The sequence below is a fragment of the Rhamphochromis longiceps genome, linkage group LG10 (assembly GCF_057381845.1).
Source record: "Rhamphochromis longiceps isolate RC_006_pf linkage group LG10, R_longiceps_female_GT1.1, whole genome shotgun sequence".
NCBI lineage: Eukaryota > Metazoa > Chordata > Actinopteri > Cichliformes > Cichlidae > Rhamphochromis > Rhamphochromis longiceps.
The window spans coordinates 15,362,907-15,378,555 of record NC_140566.1 but is presented as its reverse complement, the minus strand read 5'-3'; the positions used below and the strand labels follow the sequence as shown (position 1 = coordinate 15,378,555).

The window sequence follows — 15,649 nt, the reverse complement described above, 5'->3', positions numbered from 1 at the left end:
TTCAGAGAAATTCGAAATCTCCTCACTAAAGCGTAAAAAACTTTGATTATTCATGTGGATCTTCAGACTGTTCTTTCTCAGAGGGGGAAAAACGTCCCTCTGTGAAATCTGGCATTAAGACTGTTTGTGCTTATGTGGATTTACACTAATCAGCTCCTTCTTTTCCGCGCGCTTCTTGCGAAGAAACGCAATGAGTTGATCAAACTTTTCCTTTTCTTGTATGTTGACGATGGTGACGTTTGTGACAGGCAGCTTTGTTGCGTGCAATAACAGACTATATTTGTAACAAAAGTCCACATCTGATTAATCACTTTGCAAGCGCTGGCTTACAGTATGAGCCACACAAATATTCAGCTGCACATCCAAAGGAGTCAAATTTGCACCTTGTAGTGTTATTGTACAATTACATTTGGGGGTTTGGTTAGCACTAAATCGCAGGTGGATTTAAAACACTAAAAAGCTCACAAATTCAAGAAAGGTGCGAGTTAAGAAGCCTTGCATTTATTTCCCTGCTTACATCCTGTTAAATGTGTGCCAGCTCTTCACCCCTGACTCTTTCAGATGGATGGTACGAGAACAATAACTCAGCCGTGTGTCCGGCGCTCTGTGCCGTGCCCGCTGGGACGCCACACATGTTTACAGCGAGCAGAAAACATCTGTGACGCCAGCACCGGTAGGCCTTCTCTTACTGGATTCCCAGGTGCCCTCAGAGCGACAGATGAAACACATGTGCTGAAAAATATTGACGTCCTCACCGCCAACACAGAAGAAGGAAACAGGTCTTGCCACGTGATTCATCCTCTGTGCGGTGAAACAAGTTGGGGATAAGGTTATAAAGAAAGAAGAAAAAACAGAGAGAAAGATGTTCAGAAGCACATTGGAGATCTACAAGCCCCCACATCTAATAAAGCACATTTCATACCTTACCCAGATGCTGTTGTTTTGGTCCTACAATGAGCCGATTATATTAGAGGTCAGACCCGGTGATGAAATCCCAGGTAACCTGTAGCTTCTGCTGTGTTGACTAAAATCCTAATACAAATGTAATAATGCAGTGGAGCAAAGCAACCCATGTCAGCACGAGCTGAGCACTCGTGCACCGACTACATTTACTGCATTTGTGTCAATAAAGAGCCTGAAATCCTTCAGCCTCCATCAGAGTGCTGAGAATGAGCCCAGCTCAGTGTTTCTCGTAAGGCTCGCCTCTGCAGCCAAATCCTCATGAAGGTTATTGCTGTGTTACAGACCACTGGGTGATATCTCTTTGTTACAATAAGGATGGCTTCCTGCTACTTAGCACAGCATGAAAATGTGCAACAATCTGCTGCTTAAAATATTCAGAAAGAAGAACTATACGCTGTTTGAAGTAGAAACATTTGATAATACTACAGTGCCCTGCAGTATCTAAGACATAAAATCATTTTTGTTCTTATTAATTTAGGGACCGTTTTTAAAGATTTGTTTTACACAGACACCATGTGGAAGTCAGAAACAAGAAGACAAGCTAAAATAATGTTGATTTGGATCTTTGCTGATAATTCGAACACTTTGTAGTTATTGCAGTGGGCTCGCCAAGACAAGGACAGGACAGCGTTTCACATGCACTTATTCCAATAGAATAACCTCCTTCGCACATTTCAAAAAGAGTCCATGCAGATCGTTTGCTTCAAGGACACATACAACCCTCATCCTCCTAATGTATGCTGTCTCCACTGTGCCAAGCCAGTTAAATCTCGACTCCTTTAATCTGACCCCACCTGCTACCATACAATAAATGGATGAAGTGGACTAAGCTACTGTGGACTTCCTTTTTATTGCTGTATTTTCACGTGTTTGGCTTTCAGGTTATGCAAGTGCATATACATATGTATATATATATATATATATATATATATATATACATACATACATATATATATATATATATATACATATATATATATATATATATATATATATATATATATATATATATATATATATATATATATATATATATATATATATATATATATATATACATATGTATATATATATATATATATATATATATACATATGTATATATATATATATATATATATATATATATATACATATGTATATATATATATATATATATATATATACATATGTATATATATATATATATATATATATATATATATATATATATATATATATATATATATATATATATATATATATATATATATATATATATATATATATATATATATATATATATATGTATATCAGAAACTCCCATATTAGTAGAAATGTATTACTTAGGAAAGTTGGGAGAGTGGAGGGGGAAATAAAGAGCTCCCGCTTGTCCTTAATTCCTCCCCCTCTGTTTGCACATCTGCTGAATCACATTAAACTCCCCACAGGCCGCTTCACAACAGAAGTCCTCGACATCATTTCAGCGAGCTGGAGCCCTTCAGCCTCTGTTTGCTGCCATGGGAATGCATCTGAAGTGTTTTTTATAACTGCTTAAAAAAAAAAAAAAAACAACACGCACACAACCATCTCTTTTACTTTTCCTGCTCTGAGTCAGCTTTTACAAGCTCTTCAATTACTTTACATTGTCACAAGGAAAAAAAGAGAAAAAAAAGGAAGCCAGGTGATCACAGGTTACCTTTATTTTACTAAAATACACGTTTCATGCAGGGTTTTTTGTCACTTTCCACAACAGAAACACACCTAAACTAATGCCACCTCGGGGCTTCTTATTTTAAATGTTTTTTTCTTGTCTGCCGCACAACAACAGGCAAAGAGGGACATTAAAGTCACACGGTACAATATTCCGCATGTGCAAATTCCTAGTGGCTTCATAAATAGCGAGTCCTCATCTGATGTCACATGCCGTCATTAGCGAACCAATAGCGAGCCAGATGTATCTGGTCATAGCGACGCAGTTTACGCTGGGAAAAGAAAGTCATGCTCAATGCGCCGGAAATCAACAATAACGGAGTGCTGTATTGCTTTTGAAAATTAATGTCATAAAAAAATATGTGTGCGGTAAAAAGTAGCCTTAATCTATCACGTTTTAAAAACAAACAACCAAGAAAAACTTAGATGAAGTTGGTCAGCTGGATGCATCTTTTCCCTCCAGTTTTATTGCCACCTTTATGGCACCGACTGTGACCCTGCAGGGGGGGGGAAAGCACTGACAGGCCACGTTCCAAACAGTGGAGAAGGCATACGTGAATCAGAGCACATGACGTGTAAAAAAGGAGAGACTGAGCATGGAGGAAACTCTTTCCAAGGCCTGCTATGATCTTCGTATGAAAATAAAAAGAGGTAGGCAAATTGTCTCTGCTGCTCAGAAAACACTGGCAGTTTAATAAGATGCAAACGGGGATGAAGTGCTTATCAAACATGCTACACGCAAAGCCAGTTTTTTTTCCCTAAGTGACAGTCCAGCACAGCATGCCTGAAACAAACCACCTAGCCTATTCAGAATAGTGTTCTTCCTTATGCAGCTTGTTGCATATTAATAATATTTAATCTTATAATAACTTTTTTTCTTATGTAAACAAGGAGACAGCGAAACACACGACTCATGCATGCATTATCATCTCCAGAATGTGGAACAATAGTAAACACAGACGGATGTTACTGCACAGCATATTTAGTGGCTTTTTGTTTTGTTTTTCTCTCTATTTTTTTTTCCTTTTTTTGTTTTTAGGCTGTGGGGGAATGTCAGAGAGCTTCGTTTGCTAACACAGAAATAAAAGCGACCACAGTTAGACCGCTCAACGCTTTTCTTTCCTGCCGCCTGTCTGCATGACATCATTAAGGGAGAACGACACGAAGGCAATCTGCTCGAGTTCACTCTCTTTCCCGCACTCCATCAGGCACGAAAACTGATCCTTGTCCCCGTTGTAAGCCAGGTCCGAGTAGCCGCTGGGCCCCCTGTGGATGATCCTGGGTCTGTCCCATCCGGATGAGTGCAGGGGGGATCGGTTCAAATACACACCCATGTCCCTTCTTCTGGACTTGCTCGTCGGGTGCATGAAGAGGAGCCAGGTTTGCGTGTCTGGTGACAGGAGCGACGTGCCGCAGGCTTTGCTTTCCGCGTCGTCGTTTGGGACAAATTCCGGCGCGGGAAAGCCGATGATGCTTCCCTGACATCCGTAGCGCGTTTCCACCAGCTCCGGGGCCATGTGGGGCTTGTCGAAGTAGACGCCGCTGTTTTCACTGAGAGCCTCACACCTGTGGCCCCCGGCATTACGAGCATTGCAGTAGAGGTGGCTCCTGCCCTCGTGGTCTATGATCTCGGCCATTTCACATTCGCACGACTTCTTCCGCAGCATCTTACCTATGTGCCACGTCTGTCCAAAGTCCTCGCTATATACTGACAGTGCACGTGGGTAGACTGTGCAAGGGATGGGGAAGGAGCAGCATCTGTAAGGAATGTAGTAGGCGTACGCAGGGATGATCAGTCGGCCGTTCTCAAGCTGAACACCGTGGCCGGGGCCCACGGCGAATGTGGCCCACTTGTGAATGGCCTCGCCGATCACGCTGTCAGTTAAGTCTGTCACTTGGCTCCAAGTCTGGCCGTCGTCTCGGCTGCTGACGTAGCAAAGACGAGTCTTGTTCTTACCTGTCAGGATCTGCTTCGCTTCCGTGGTTGTGCCCCACACACAGATGAAAAACAAATAGAGCGTTTTGGTGTTTTTTTCATACACCGGGCAAGGATTCATAGTGCGGTGGTTTGGCAGGCACACCGAAGACAGCTCCTGACTGGACGACCACTGGAAAAAAAAACAAAATCCCAGAAACATGACAAAGGCAACATTTGAAAAGAGGACAACAAATCATGTTAACTTCAACTATGAAAATCAAAGTGATCATGTGGCAATGGTAACCTGCATGGATCCATCCTCTTTCAGGGTGCCTCTCCTCATAACGAAAATTTTGGCGTCATTGTCACAGGGTGAGGATCTCTTCTCTGCAAAGGTGAGGAAGGTGTGACAGTGCCTCAGATAGACGAGAGCAGGGATTCTGTATGTTATCCCACTTGGCTCCCTTTCAAACAAAGTTGTTTTAGGAGGTTCTTCTCCGCTGTCTCCCTTCGACGACGTGTTTCCCATGGTGGATCAGAGCTCCTGTGAGCAATAAAATGTCCTAAAATGCATGACAGAGCCTCAGCTTCTTTTATAGTCTTGTTATAACAACCTTCAAAGCACAGACTCGGTGAAGAGTTCACACTCCAGCAGCTCCCTATAAACACAGACCGCTGCATTGCCACAAACAGCTCGCACCGTGCATGCACAGCAAAGCCCTTACCTTCACTGATCGCTCTTCACAGGTCCCACTCGTGATCTTTGTCTGAACATCATACCGTCTATAATCGCACGCGAAACCAGAGACCTCTGATGTTCACGACACTGATGCTGTTGGTTCATCAGAAACGAAGCCGTACCTGAGACCGAGAGAGACTTTTACGCTCCCTTCCGCGTTCGCTTCTCAGCTAAACTAAACGTCGACTTTATGCAAATGAATATATCCACCTTCGTATTTGATTGTGTTTTTCTTACTAGCACTACCGCAATAATGACTACATATCAGTTATGGCTGTCACTACCTACGCCGCTCTAAAACGGCCTTCCCCCGCAGGGACGCCCTACACAGAAGCTAGCTAACTAGCCGGTTTAAACAAACACAGGTCAGGCTTAAAATCTTCCGAGAGTAATTATTTGCCAAACAATACACAAAATAAAGCATTTCCTGGTTGTAAACGTGCTTTTTTAATGTCTTTGAATGCCTCAGGTTGGCCCGGCGGAGTATTATCTTGCCATTTTAGTTAATCTTTGAACACCTAAACTCACCGGTCTCTTCCGCCTTTAGCTTAGAAAAGAAATGTTACTGCCCCCTGCTGGACGGGAGAAGCGGTACTCGTCTTACGTGCTGTTGCTAAGATACAGAGAGCTACACTGAAGCTCGGGATCAAACACATTGTAGCAGTTTTTTGACATAGTGTGGTGATAAATGGATTTGGCTGCAGTCAGGATGACTTCAGAGTCCTACACCGCTGACGCAGGGCGGAGCTATCCTGTAAATTGTTTCCCTGCCGGGACTTCACACCACAGAAGACGAGACGGTATGTTGAAATAAAGCAAGGTTGTAACTAGCTTATATTAATGAAATAAATATAGTGAAAACGAACAGCACCAAAACCAAGTTAGCTGGTTACTCTAATGTTGTAAATGCTGTAATGTGAGCTACTGCTATGTACAGTACAAAGTAAATATTATTTATCAAAAGGGGCCCAGAAGTTCAAGCAGTACCAAAGGGCACTTTTATGAATGGAATTTGGGCCATACCCTAAATAATATTTGTGCTTGGTCTACTGAGCTGTCTACACTGTATTAAACTGTATGTGTCTGTCTGTATACAGGTGTATGAATGGAGGGTTTAGTTGAGAGAAATCATAGTTGGCAAAAATCATAGTTTAATTTTGAACATACATGCCCACATATCCGTAATCAGTCCAGCCCATCTGGAATCAACAATTATGCCACTTAAATCACCTTTCTGATCCTCAGTTTAAACTTCAGCAGGTCATCTTGACATGTCTAAGCCAAAATATACTGGGTTGTTGCCATGTCACTGGTTCATAAGATATTTGCATTAGTGAGCAGATGCACTGCTCAGTGAGAAAAGAACTGACAGATCCAGAATGAAGAGACTAACCAATAATGAAGAGTGTTTACCTGTGTGAAAACACCTGCTGGCGTGGTTTTAGTCATCCATCTTTGCTTTTATAGGTGCTGGGCACTGGCTTGCAGCTTACAGGGAGGCAGAGGAGCAAAAATACAGGCATCAACGTAGGAGAACAAAAGCAGCTTATAAAAAATGTGAGAGCGAGCTGGCTGATACTTCTCATGGAGTCACATTAGACAGAGCTTTCCTGGTATGAACCTTGAATTCAACACACAAACGCTTATCTGACAAAAGTTAGAAAAACAGTGATATTTTTTTATTTTCTTTTTCAGCTCCAGTTGCATCATGTTGACAGACCCTCTGAGCTCTGTTCTCTGGACATCAGCGAGCAGAAACTAAGCTCTGTAAGAGCCACCTTTTCCTACTTTTACTTACCTTTATCAGCCTGTTGGTTAAAATCATTTGTGATTAGTTCCTTTATACTGGGGGTCACAGGTCAAACCAGAAGAACTCGAGGTGTTTGATAACGTGGCTTACATCAACGCATCTATTAACTCCCTCTCTCTAGGTGAATATGCATGTATACATTATCCTGCAGATTTCATTCTAGCATCGCTGTGTGTGCCTCTTTCATGAAGTCATATCAGAGGCTGTCCATTGTTTTTCCTGCAGGATCTTTCAGTAGTTTTGTGTCTCTAAGAGAACTCAACCTGTCATTAAATGAGGTTAGCGACTTGATGTTTGATGCTGCTGCCTTCCCTCTTCTCGAGGTAAGATGACTCGGCGGTGCTTTGTAACTGTGAATGTGCAAAAGAGATGCTGACATTCAGAGGAAGAGTTAAATGTGTGCCATTTTTCTTCTTCTTCTTCTCTCCTTCTTCTTTTGAATGTGGTTAAGTTCACCCGAACAGTGCATTTTAATCCTCGCAGGTTCTGGATTTGTCCTACAACTGCTTATCACCTGATGCTATTGATTCTCTCGGTCGGCTCCCACGTCTTAAGGTCCTTCATCTAACTGCAAATCAGCTTCAGCGTCTCCCTCCTAATCTGGGCTCCTCACACCAAGACCCCACTCAGCTGTAAGTGCCTGAAATAGCAATCTATTTTTTACCACGTTTCATCCACGATCAAGAGACGTTAGCCGTCCATCAGTTCAGATGATGAATTTGCTCGTCTTTCCTGCCCACTTTGATGTACGTTTATACTGAAAAGCTTCAAATGAATAAACTTCAGAAGTATGTGTACATTGGTACTGGGCAAAAACAGAATTTGCGAGTGTAGTCTTGGTCTTCTATCCCCACCTCACACACACACAGACACACATACACACACAGTTCTGCCCTGCTTTGTGTTAAATGACTGACAACAAAACAAACTTTAGGTATAAAAAGCTGCCTGATTTACAAATTTACAAATCCAATAGTGGTAGTCATTAAACTGGCTGAATCCAGCTCCCATAAATAATTAGTAAAATATTCCAAGATGAAATAATTTATGGCTATCTTTTAAAATCTGTGTTAACTCAGCATGTTTTAAGTGTTATGATTATCATGATCCATGAAGTTATCCAGTACCTTGGTTATGATTTCATGACACATTTCATTCCTGAAACATTCACAAATGTAGTTTTCAAACCCACCAAAAGGGGGAGCACAAATGCTCCAAATTCACACTTCTGAGCCGGTAAACCTGCACTCACAGGCCACTTTGTTAGGTACACCTTGCTAGTACCAGTTTGGACAGTGTTTTGACTACAGAACTGCCTTAAAGCTCCATGGTACAGATGGAGATGGAGACAGGGCATATCCTGTTGGAGACAGCCACCACAAGATGGGTACTGTGGTCATAAAGGGATGAAAATGCTCTGCAGCAATACTCAAGTAGGCTGTGACATTTAGACTAAGGTAGTGTGCCAAGAAAATGTCCCATTACACCACCTGCAGTTGCCTGAACCACTGATACAAGGCAGGTTGGATCAATGCTTTCATGTTTTTTCCAGTCTTCTATTGTCCAGTTTTGGTGAACTTGTTTAACTTACAGCCCTTTTTTCCTGCTCTTAGCTCACAGGAGCTTGGTTGTAAAGAGTGGATATTTGAGTTGCCCTTGCCTTCTTATCAGCTCGAAGCAGTCTGGATATTCTCCTTTGACCTCCACCATCAACAGCACTTTCTCCCAGAGACCTGCCAGTCAAGGGATGTTTTCTCTCTTTGAGGTCAACCTCTGTAAACATTCTGATGCTCGTATTGAACTTCAGCAGGTTGTCTTGACCATGACCACATGGCTAGAGGCAGCGAGCTGCTGCCCTGTGATTGGCTGATTTGTGTAAATGAGGGGTTGAATGGTTTACCAAAGTCACTGATGAAAATAGATACATAAAATCTTATTTCACTTTAATTGTATCATCACACACATTTAGCATTTCTTCGTTTACGTGTAGGCCGGCTAAAGATGAAGACACATGCTTTCAAGCTCTAGAAGTCCTGATGCTTGATGATAATGAACTGACCTCTGGAGTCTTCAGCAGCCTTAAAAACCTAACGAGGTCTGTAAGTTTTCCTGTAAAGACTTTTTGCATACAAAATATTCATTATAAATGCACTTTTAAAAAGTCTGCATGCATATTGCCAGCCTTTGTGCGTCACAGTGCAAGTGAGAAATTGCACTTTTAAATAAAAGTGTTTCTTAACATGGACTCCTTTATCACAAGGCACAGCAAATTAGTGGAAACGCTCATTAAGCATTTTTAATTGTTGATTACAGGCTAAAGCATTTAAGCCTACAGGGGAACTGCATTTCTGAAATACCGTTCATGCAACTGGTGGGTTTTTCCAAACCTGTGCAGACTGCCACTGAAGAAGAGGAGGAAGAGGGTAAATACTCGGCATCAGCTTTGTGTAATTCACATGTGTGTCCAAAATTTCCTTTAAAAATATCTCTCCCGATCCAGCACTCGCTCACTCGGAGCCTTCCGATCAGTATTTGACAAGAATCTCAGAGGTAATTCGTCCATGATCTTTTAGATGTGTCATCACTGTAGCTCGGTGTTATTCTCCCATTAAACTTGTGTGTCTCGTGGTCACTCTAGATCTTTTGCAAACACAACTGGGAGCAGAACCGCAAAGAATCCAGTTTACCTCTTCCAGCGCTGCAGTACCTCAACCTAGCTGACAACAAGGTGTGCTGCTGCTTTTTATAAATAAATCCACTATTTTTGGGAAACGAGGTAGCGTGACACACCGGTGGTTTCTCATCAGGTTGCTAAGGAGGAAGCACTGATGGCTGCCACTCTTTTCCCGATGCTTCGTGAAATTGATATTCAGTTCAACCCCATAACCACGCGGAGGAGAGGTAATATTCCTCCTGTAAAGGATCATTTTAAAATAGGTGTTCGGGGCTTCAGAAACAACCTCATCATGTCTTTGTTTAAATACAGGAGACCCTCCCTTGCTAACCTACATGCAGGAGAGACTTGGAATAACAATAAAGCAGAAGAAAACACCGGAGGTTGTGAAGCGCCCGCTGAAAGTGTCCACTGAACCAAAATGGAAGGTTGGACTTTTTTGTGTTTGATCACGATCCTTCGAATTTTGCTGTATCAATGTCCAGGCTGGAGTCTTAGGTTTAGTAGGTTTAGTGATTTTGCAGAAAGGACGTGTGATTGACTCCAAGGTGGTCATATTTTTGGTAGCGTTTGCCTCTAAACTTGATCGTTTTTTATGAATTCTGATAAAACTCTGTAAGGGCGTAGAGTGGGGTCATGCTAACAATCCATTAAAAGTGGATTTGCATCCACTAAGGTCTTCAAGGCCAACTTAATGATTGATTGCTCAGAAATGGATAAAAATAAGTCTGGTGTGTGTTATCAAGCTTTTTGCTTTTGTATTAATCACTGTAAAGTTCCATTTCAGTGAATGAATCATTATGTTTTCAATGTTTTCATATTGGAGGTGGATGAAAAAATACCAAAGGTGTCAAAGAAGCTAATACTGCTGAATCCACAAAGCCAGGCTGGCAAAAATGAAGGCAAAAACAGCAGAAACCACACCTTCCATGAAAAAAGAAAACCCTTCTTTCTTACTCAGGTATGTTCTTCAGTAGTTTTCCTCATTGGGATATAAAAATCCATCATTTTACCAAGTTTTTTAAATGTTAGTTAATGCCGCAGCATTTTAACGTAGTCAGTGTTATTTCATGCTCAGGCAGCAGATGGACCTGAGTTTGAATTTGGTCTTCTTCCTGAAGACAAAGAAACTGCAGACAGCAAGGAGAGAAAGCAGTTTGATTTCTTGATGGATGTCGAACCGAACCCTCGTGTGCTCAAGCTCAATGGTGAGGAAGGAGGAATGTATTTTCATCTGCAGCCATTTCGTTTTTTTGTCAATTGTTTCAAAGCCAGTAAAGTTTGGCTATACAGCGGGACCGTGGAGAATACTGATGCTTTCTTTCTCTCTTCCTTTCTTTGTGCAGGAATTCAAACAGCTGTTCGGATGCTGGAGCACACACTGAAGAATCTCCATGTTTACAGGGACTCGAAACCAAAGCTCGACAGCATCCAGACGCCGTACAGGGAGCGAGAGAAAAGGGTTTGATGTTTAGCCACGCAAACTTCATTTGCAGGCTCGTAAATTGCAATAAACCGAGCGACTTTAACTACGTTTTTATTAATTACTGCACACAGATTAAGGAGCTGCCACCTCTGAAACCTGTGAAGCAGCTGACTGAAAGGGTAGAGGACATGATCAAAGAAATCAGAGAGAGTAAAACAGTAAAAGTGGTCCCTTTAGGTATGCACATTTCCTACTTATACGCAGTGAATGTCAACATATTTCCCCTGTAAAGCCCTCTTTCTTTAAATAACACTCTGTTTTCTGTCCAGCCACTACCCTACAAAGCAGAGGTGTCAGTAAGCAAGAATATAAGGAAGCTCTCTCGCTGATGAGGGACATGAAAAGAACATATAAGATGGTCCACGCGAAAACAATGGAGCAAGAAGCCGCCATCAAGTCTGACAGAGACTCTGACCAAATCTGAGTTGAATCTCCATCTGTTTAACAGTCACATCCAAATAATTAGCCGAGCAGATTTTCTTTGGCTTGAAATGTTTTCTTTGTATTACTGTGAGTAGAAATAAGTAAATCGAGCAATGTTTTCCTCGACTATCAGCTCTAGAGTTGAAGTGCAGAGTTCACAAAGCTGTAGCAGATGCAAGTGTGTCTAATTGTAACTAAAAAAGTGTGCCACTGTCTGCTCCCCGTAAGCCTGACAGTTCTGAGCAGCTGTGCCGCCACGGCTGTGACCAGAATCCATCCATTTGTCAGTAGAGCTCATTGCAAAAACAGAAAGTAGAGAGAGCTTTTTCTCTCTTTTTGTTTTGTTTTGGGTGAGGAGAGGTGTTTTAGACTGTTTGTGCACATTTATATGCAAACACCCTGTTCTGTTGAAGGAACACTGGGGTAGATTAACAGTGCAACAAAGTCCACATCAAGCCCTGCTGTATTTGAAAATGTTGTACACCCTCTAATGGTTCCCAATCAGCTATTCTCCATGGGTATTGTGCATCACCCTCTCACTCACCTTTTATATGGTAAATGGCCTGTATTTATATAGCGCTTTACTAGTCCCTAAGGACCCCAAAGCGCTTTACATATCCAGTCATCCACCCATTCACACACACATTCACACATATATGAGATTTTCAAAAATGATTATGTGGCTGATTATTATCTTTTCGTAACTTTGAACAGACTTCTGCAGTGCAGAATGATTTAGGTTTCGATGCCAATGTGCGGTATTACTACAAGTTGAGAGTGGTAGTTGTTTGTTTTCGTTGCTCATTCCCTTTTTGATTTCATGGTCTTGTCCATCATATGATTTTGATTATTTGTCTCGAGTGCAGCATGCAGATGTGGAATGCATGTTCAGCCCCTGTGGAATAAATCACTTGGCACTCTGAAGATACTGGGTGCAGGGATTCTGGGTTTTTACATTCATGTCGGGACATTTTTCTGCTCCTGTATGGATTGAATCATAAAACATTTATGCATTTCTTACGCTAAACAAAAAAGCGTGCTCTGGCAGGGGGTTCGGTTTAAGACGGGACCCAGATTCAACATGCGAGGAGGTTGTAGGGAAAAAGGTGATAAACTTTTATGGAACGAGCCGAGGAACAGCTGAGGTGTTGATCTCGGGAGGGGAAGACACAGAAGAGACGAAGAACAGGCAGAATGGGCCTAATGCAGCACAAACAATGGATCAGAGTCACCTGATCCAGCCATAGAAGGAAATTTTGAAGCCTAATGTTAGAACAGAGAGAGTCTGCCTTCCAAACCCAAACCTGGAGCCTGGTTCTGCCTCTCATTATGCTCCCGGAAACAGTGGGAACCACAAGTAAGATGTACTCTGAGGGTTAACATGCTGCTCCAGGATCTTTAGGATAAAAGCAGCTTGGTTATAATTTAATTCTGCATTTCACTGTCTTTTTCAGTTTGATCAAAAATGTAAACACAACAGAAGATAGTATGTCTGTGAAGGTTCTCAGTCATCCAGGTCATCGTAGTCAAAGGAGCTTGCAAAGAAAAGCGTCTGGACTTCTTTAAGTTACTTGAAGACGTTTCGCCTCTCATCCGAGAAGCTTCTTCAGATCTAAGGTCAAATGGTGGAGAGTCCCAGATATAAACCTAGTGGGAGTTTCCCCCCACAGAGGGACAAAAGGACCCCCTGATGATCCTCTAATCGCCTGAGCCAAGGTGTGAAATTGGGTGTGGGTCCCAATCAGCCAGAGTTTCGGGTGAGTTCATTGTGAAACCTGGCCCCACCTTATCATGCGAATTCCTGAGATCAGATGGCCCAGGATGTGAGTGGGCGTTAAGGCGTCTGGGAAGGGATCTCAAAACTGGATTATAGATGGCAGAGAGTTGGTGTCGTAAACCACCGCCTCTGTTCAAAGATGGTCGCTCACAGTGGACATAGATGGCTTCTTTCACTCCTCTTTCAAACCATCTGTCCTCTCTGTCCAAAATGTGAACATTGGCATCCTTGAAAGAGTGTCCTTTATCCTTAAGATGCAGATGGACTGCTGAGTCTTGTCCCGTGGAGGTGGCTCTTCTGTGTTGTGCCATGCGCTTGTGAAGTGGCTGCTTGGTCTCTCCAATGTAGAGGTCTGGGCATTCCTCGCTGCACTGTACAGCATACACCACGTTGTTAAGTCTGTGTTTTGGCGTTTTGTCTTTCGGGTGAACCAGTTTTTGTCTGAGCGTGTTGCTGGGTCTGAAATGCACCGGGATGTCATGCTTGGAGAAAACCCTCCTGAGTTTTTCTGATACACCGGCTACATAGGGGATGACAATGTTGTTGCGTCTGTCCTTCTTATCCTCCCTCGCTGGTGGAAGCTTCTCGGATGAGAGGTGAAACGTCTTCAAGTAACTTAAAGAAGTCCAGACGCTTTTCTTTGCAAGCTCCTTTGACAACAGAAGATAGTGCTTAGTTATTGAAACCGGGGTGTCTGCATGATTGGGCGTGCGCTGCTTTAACATGGTGTTGTGGTTGTGTTGTATAACTACTGTGAATTTCTGAAACCTTGCCCCCGGGAAACATGCCTAATAATAAAAACAGTGAAAAAAATTACAGTAGCTGCTCACCATAGCAATGGAGTGCATGCAGAAGGAACTCTTTTAGTTTTGTGTGTGGAAGAGTCAGCATTGGGTTCCAGTGATATGTTTTAATGAAATCAATCACTGAGCTCTAGCATGAGAATCGCTGTCATTGTGGTGTCACACAAATCTTAGCGATAAACAACTTTCAGCATTGTAATTAGTTTAAAGCAGTGTTCTATTATTTTTTCACTAAAAAGTTAGTCTTGATGGATGAACAGTTTGACACAGTGAAAACAATCGGTACAGTGCTGCTCAGTGCTATCAGGCAAACACCTGGTCTCCAGTCTGATGGCCTTGTTCAGGTCTTTTCATCCTTAACTATATTTTTGCTGGTAATGAGGAGCCTGTGCCAAATGGCAGAGACACCCTTCTACAGAAATACTCTTTTCCAGTCCAGTGGAGCTCAGCTCCACACAGCCGAGCTTGTCTGAGCTGCAGCGATATTCCACAGTATTGGACACAACAGCTGCTGAAAATCCTCGATGCTAAATAGATTATAAATGATCAGATTGTTTTCATTATTGACTCTCAAATTGCACTTTTACTCCCTATCCAGGCTTGGGTGCGACTCCATTAAAGTGCCCTGAGACTTGTTGTTGCTTTCACTAACATTATGGATTTTGTTCTGCAGCCAGGAAGTCCTAGCATGAACTTATTTTGTTTGACCAGATTGCTGTTACAAAGTAATTTAGAAATGATAATGATTAGTACTTGCAGTCCAGTGCTGTCATGTTGTAATTCTTTAATGCTGGAAGAAAAATAGACATGTACTCTTGTGCAAGAGGTTTGTTACACATGTTAGTTTTCCACATTTTTGGGAATAATCAGTCCCTCTGATGGCTGTCTATTCCAAGTACACTCTAGGCGTTTACTGACCTCATCACAAACTTGGAGATCTCTCCAAGAACTCTTCACGAGATTGTGAAAAAATAACTCAGATGCACTTAGTTGGTAAACCTTCCACTTTTTTCACCAGCTCTTTTGGGACATACACCTTCCTTTTCTTTGTTTGTGTTTGTGCCAACATGTGCAAATTTTAGATTATGTAATTAATAAAGCAGATGAATCTGATCATTTCTTTTCCCGCATTACCGTTGTGCAGGCGATGAATCCTGGCTTCATGCTGTTACCTCAGGCTCCTTCTGCAATTCTAAAAGAATCTGTTATCAGGAAAAAGTCAGAAGGATAACTACCAAAGCAACTACAAATTCCCCTTTGAGCCTGATCAGTCGATGAGTAATTAATCACAGCCAGTTGTGCTTGAATCTGCCAACACAGTTTCAGTGTGAGCAGTTGCTTTATATAGACATAAACAGTACCCCA

The 15,649-nt window shown here is 42.1% G+C and overlaps 2 protein-coding genes across 3 annotated transcripts; one reads left to right on the top strand and one right to left on the bottom strand.

Moving 5' to 3' along the window:
• Nucleotides 1–3,543: 3,543 nt before the first annotated feature.
• Nucleotides 3,544–5,790, bottom strand: LOC146660526 (sialidase-3-like). 2 transcript variants are annotated; one of them, XM_085420440.1, is made up of 3 exons: nt 5,298–5,790; nt 4,877–5,135; nt 3,544–4,762 (listed from the first exon to the last, which is right to left on the bottom strand). In XM_085420440.1, the coding sequence occupies exons 2-3, from the start codon at nt 5,099–5,101 to the stop codon at nt 3,761–3,763; spliced, it is 1,227 nt and encodes a 408-aa protein (XP_085276566.1). In that variant the 5' UTR covers nt 5,102–5,135; nt 5,298–5,790; the 3' UTR covers nt 3,544–3,760. The 2 variants fall into 2 exon arrangements, with proteins under 2 accessions (XP_085276566.1, XP_085276565.1); XM_085420439.1 differs by having other exon boundaries at nt 4,877–5,116; nt 5,298–5,771.
• Nucleotides 5,791–5,911: 121 nt separating this feature from the next.
• On the top strand, nt 5,912–15,352 carry xrra1 (X-ray radiation resistance associated 1). The gene is made up of 17 exons (XM_085420438.1): nt 5,912–6,111; nt 6,779–6,924; nt 7,007–7,078; nt 7,170–7,242; nt 7,347–7,444; nt 7,605–7,753; nt 9,112–9,216; nt 9,435–9,544; nt 9,622–9,671; nt 9,760–9,849; nt 9,929–10,022; nt 10,108–10,223; nt 10,622–10,756; nt 10,874–11,003; nt 11,142–11,257; nt 11,353–11,458; nt 11,551–15,352. Exons 1-17 carry the CDS (start codon nt 6,000–6,002, stop codon nt 11,703–11,705), a joined length of 1,857 nt encoding a protein of 618 aa, XP_085276564.1. The 5' UTR covers nt 5,912–5,999; the 3' UTR covers nt 11,706–15,352.
• The last annotated feature ends 297 nt before the right edge of the window (nt 15,353–15,649 follow it).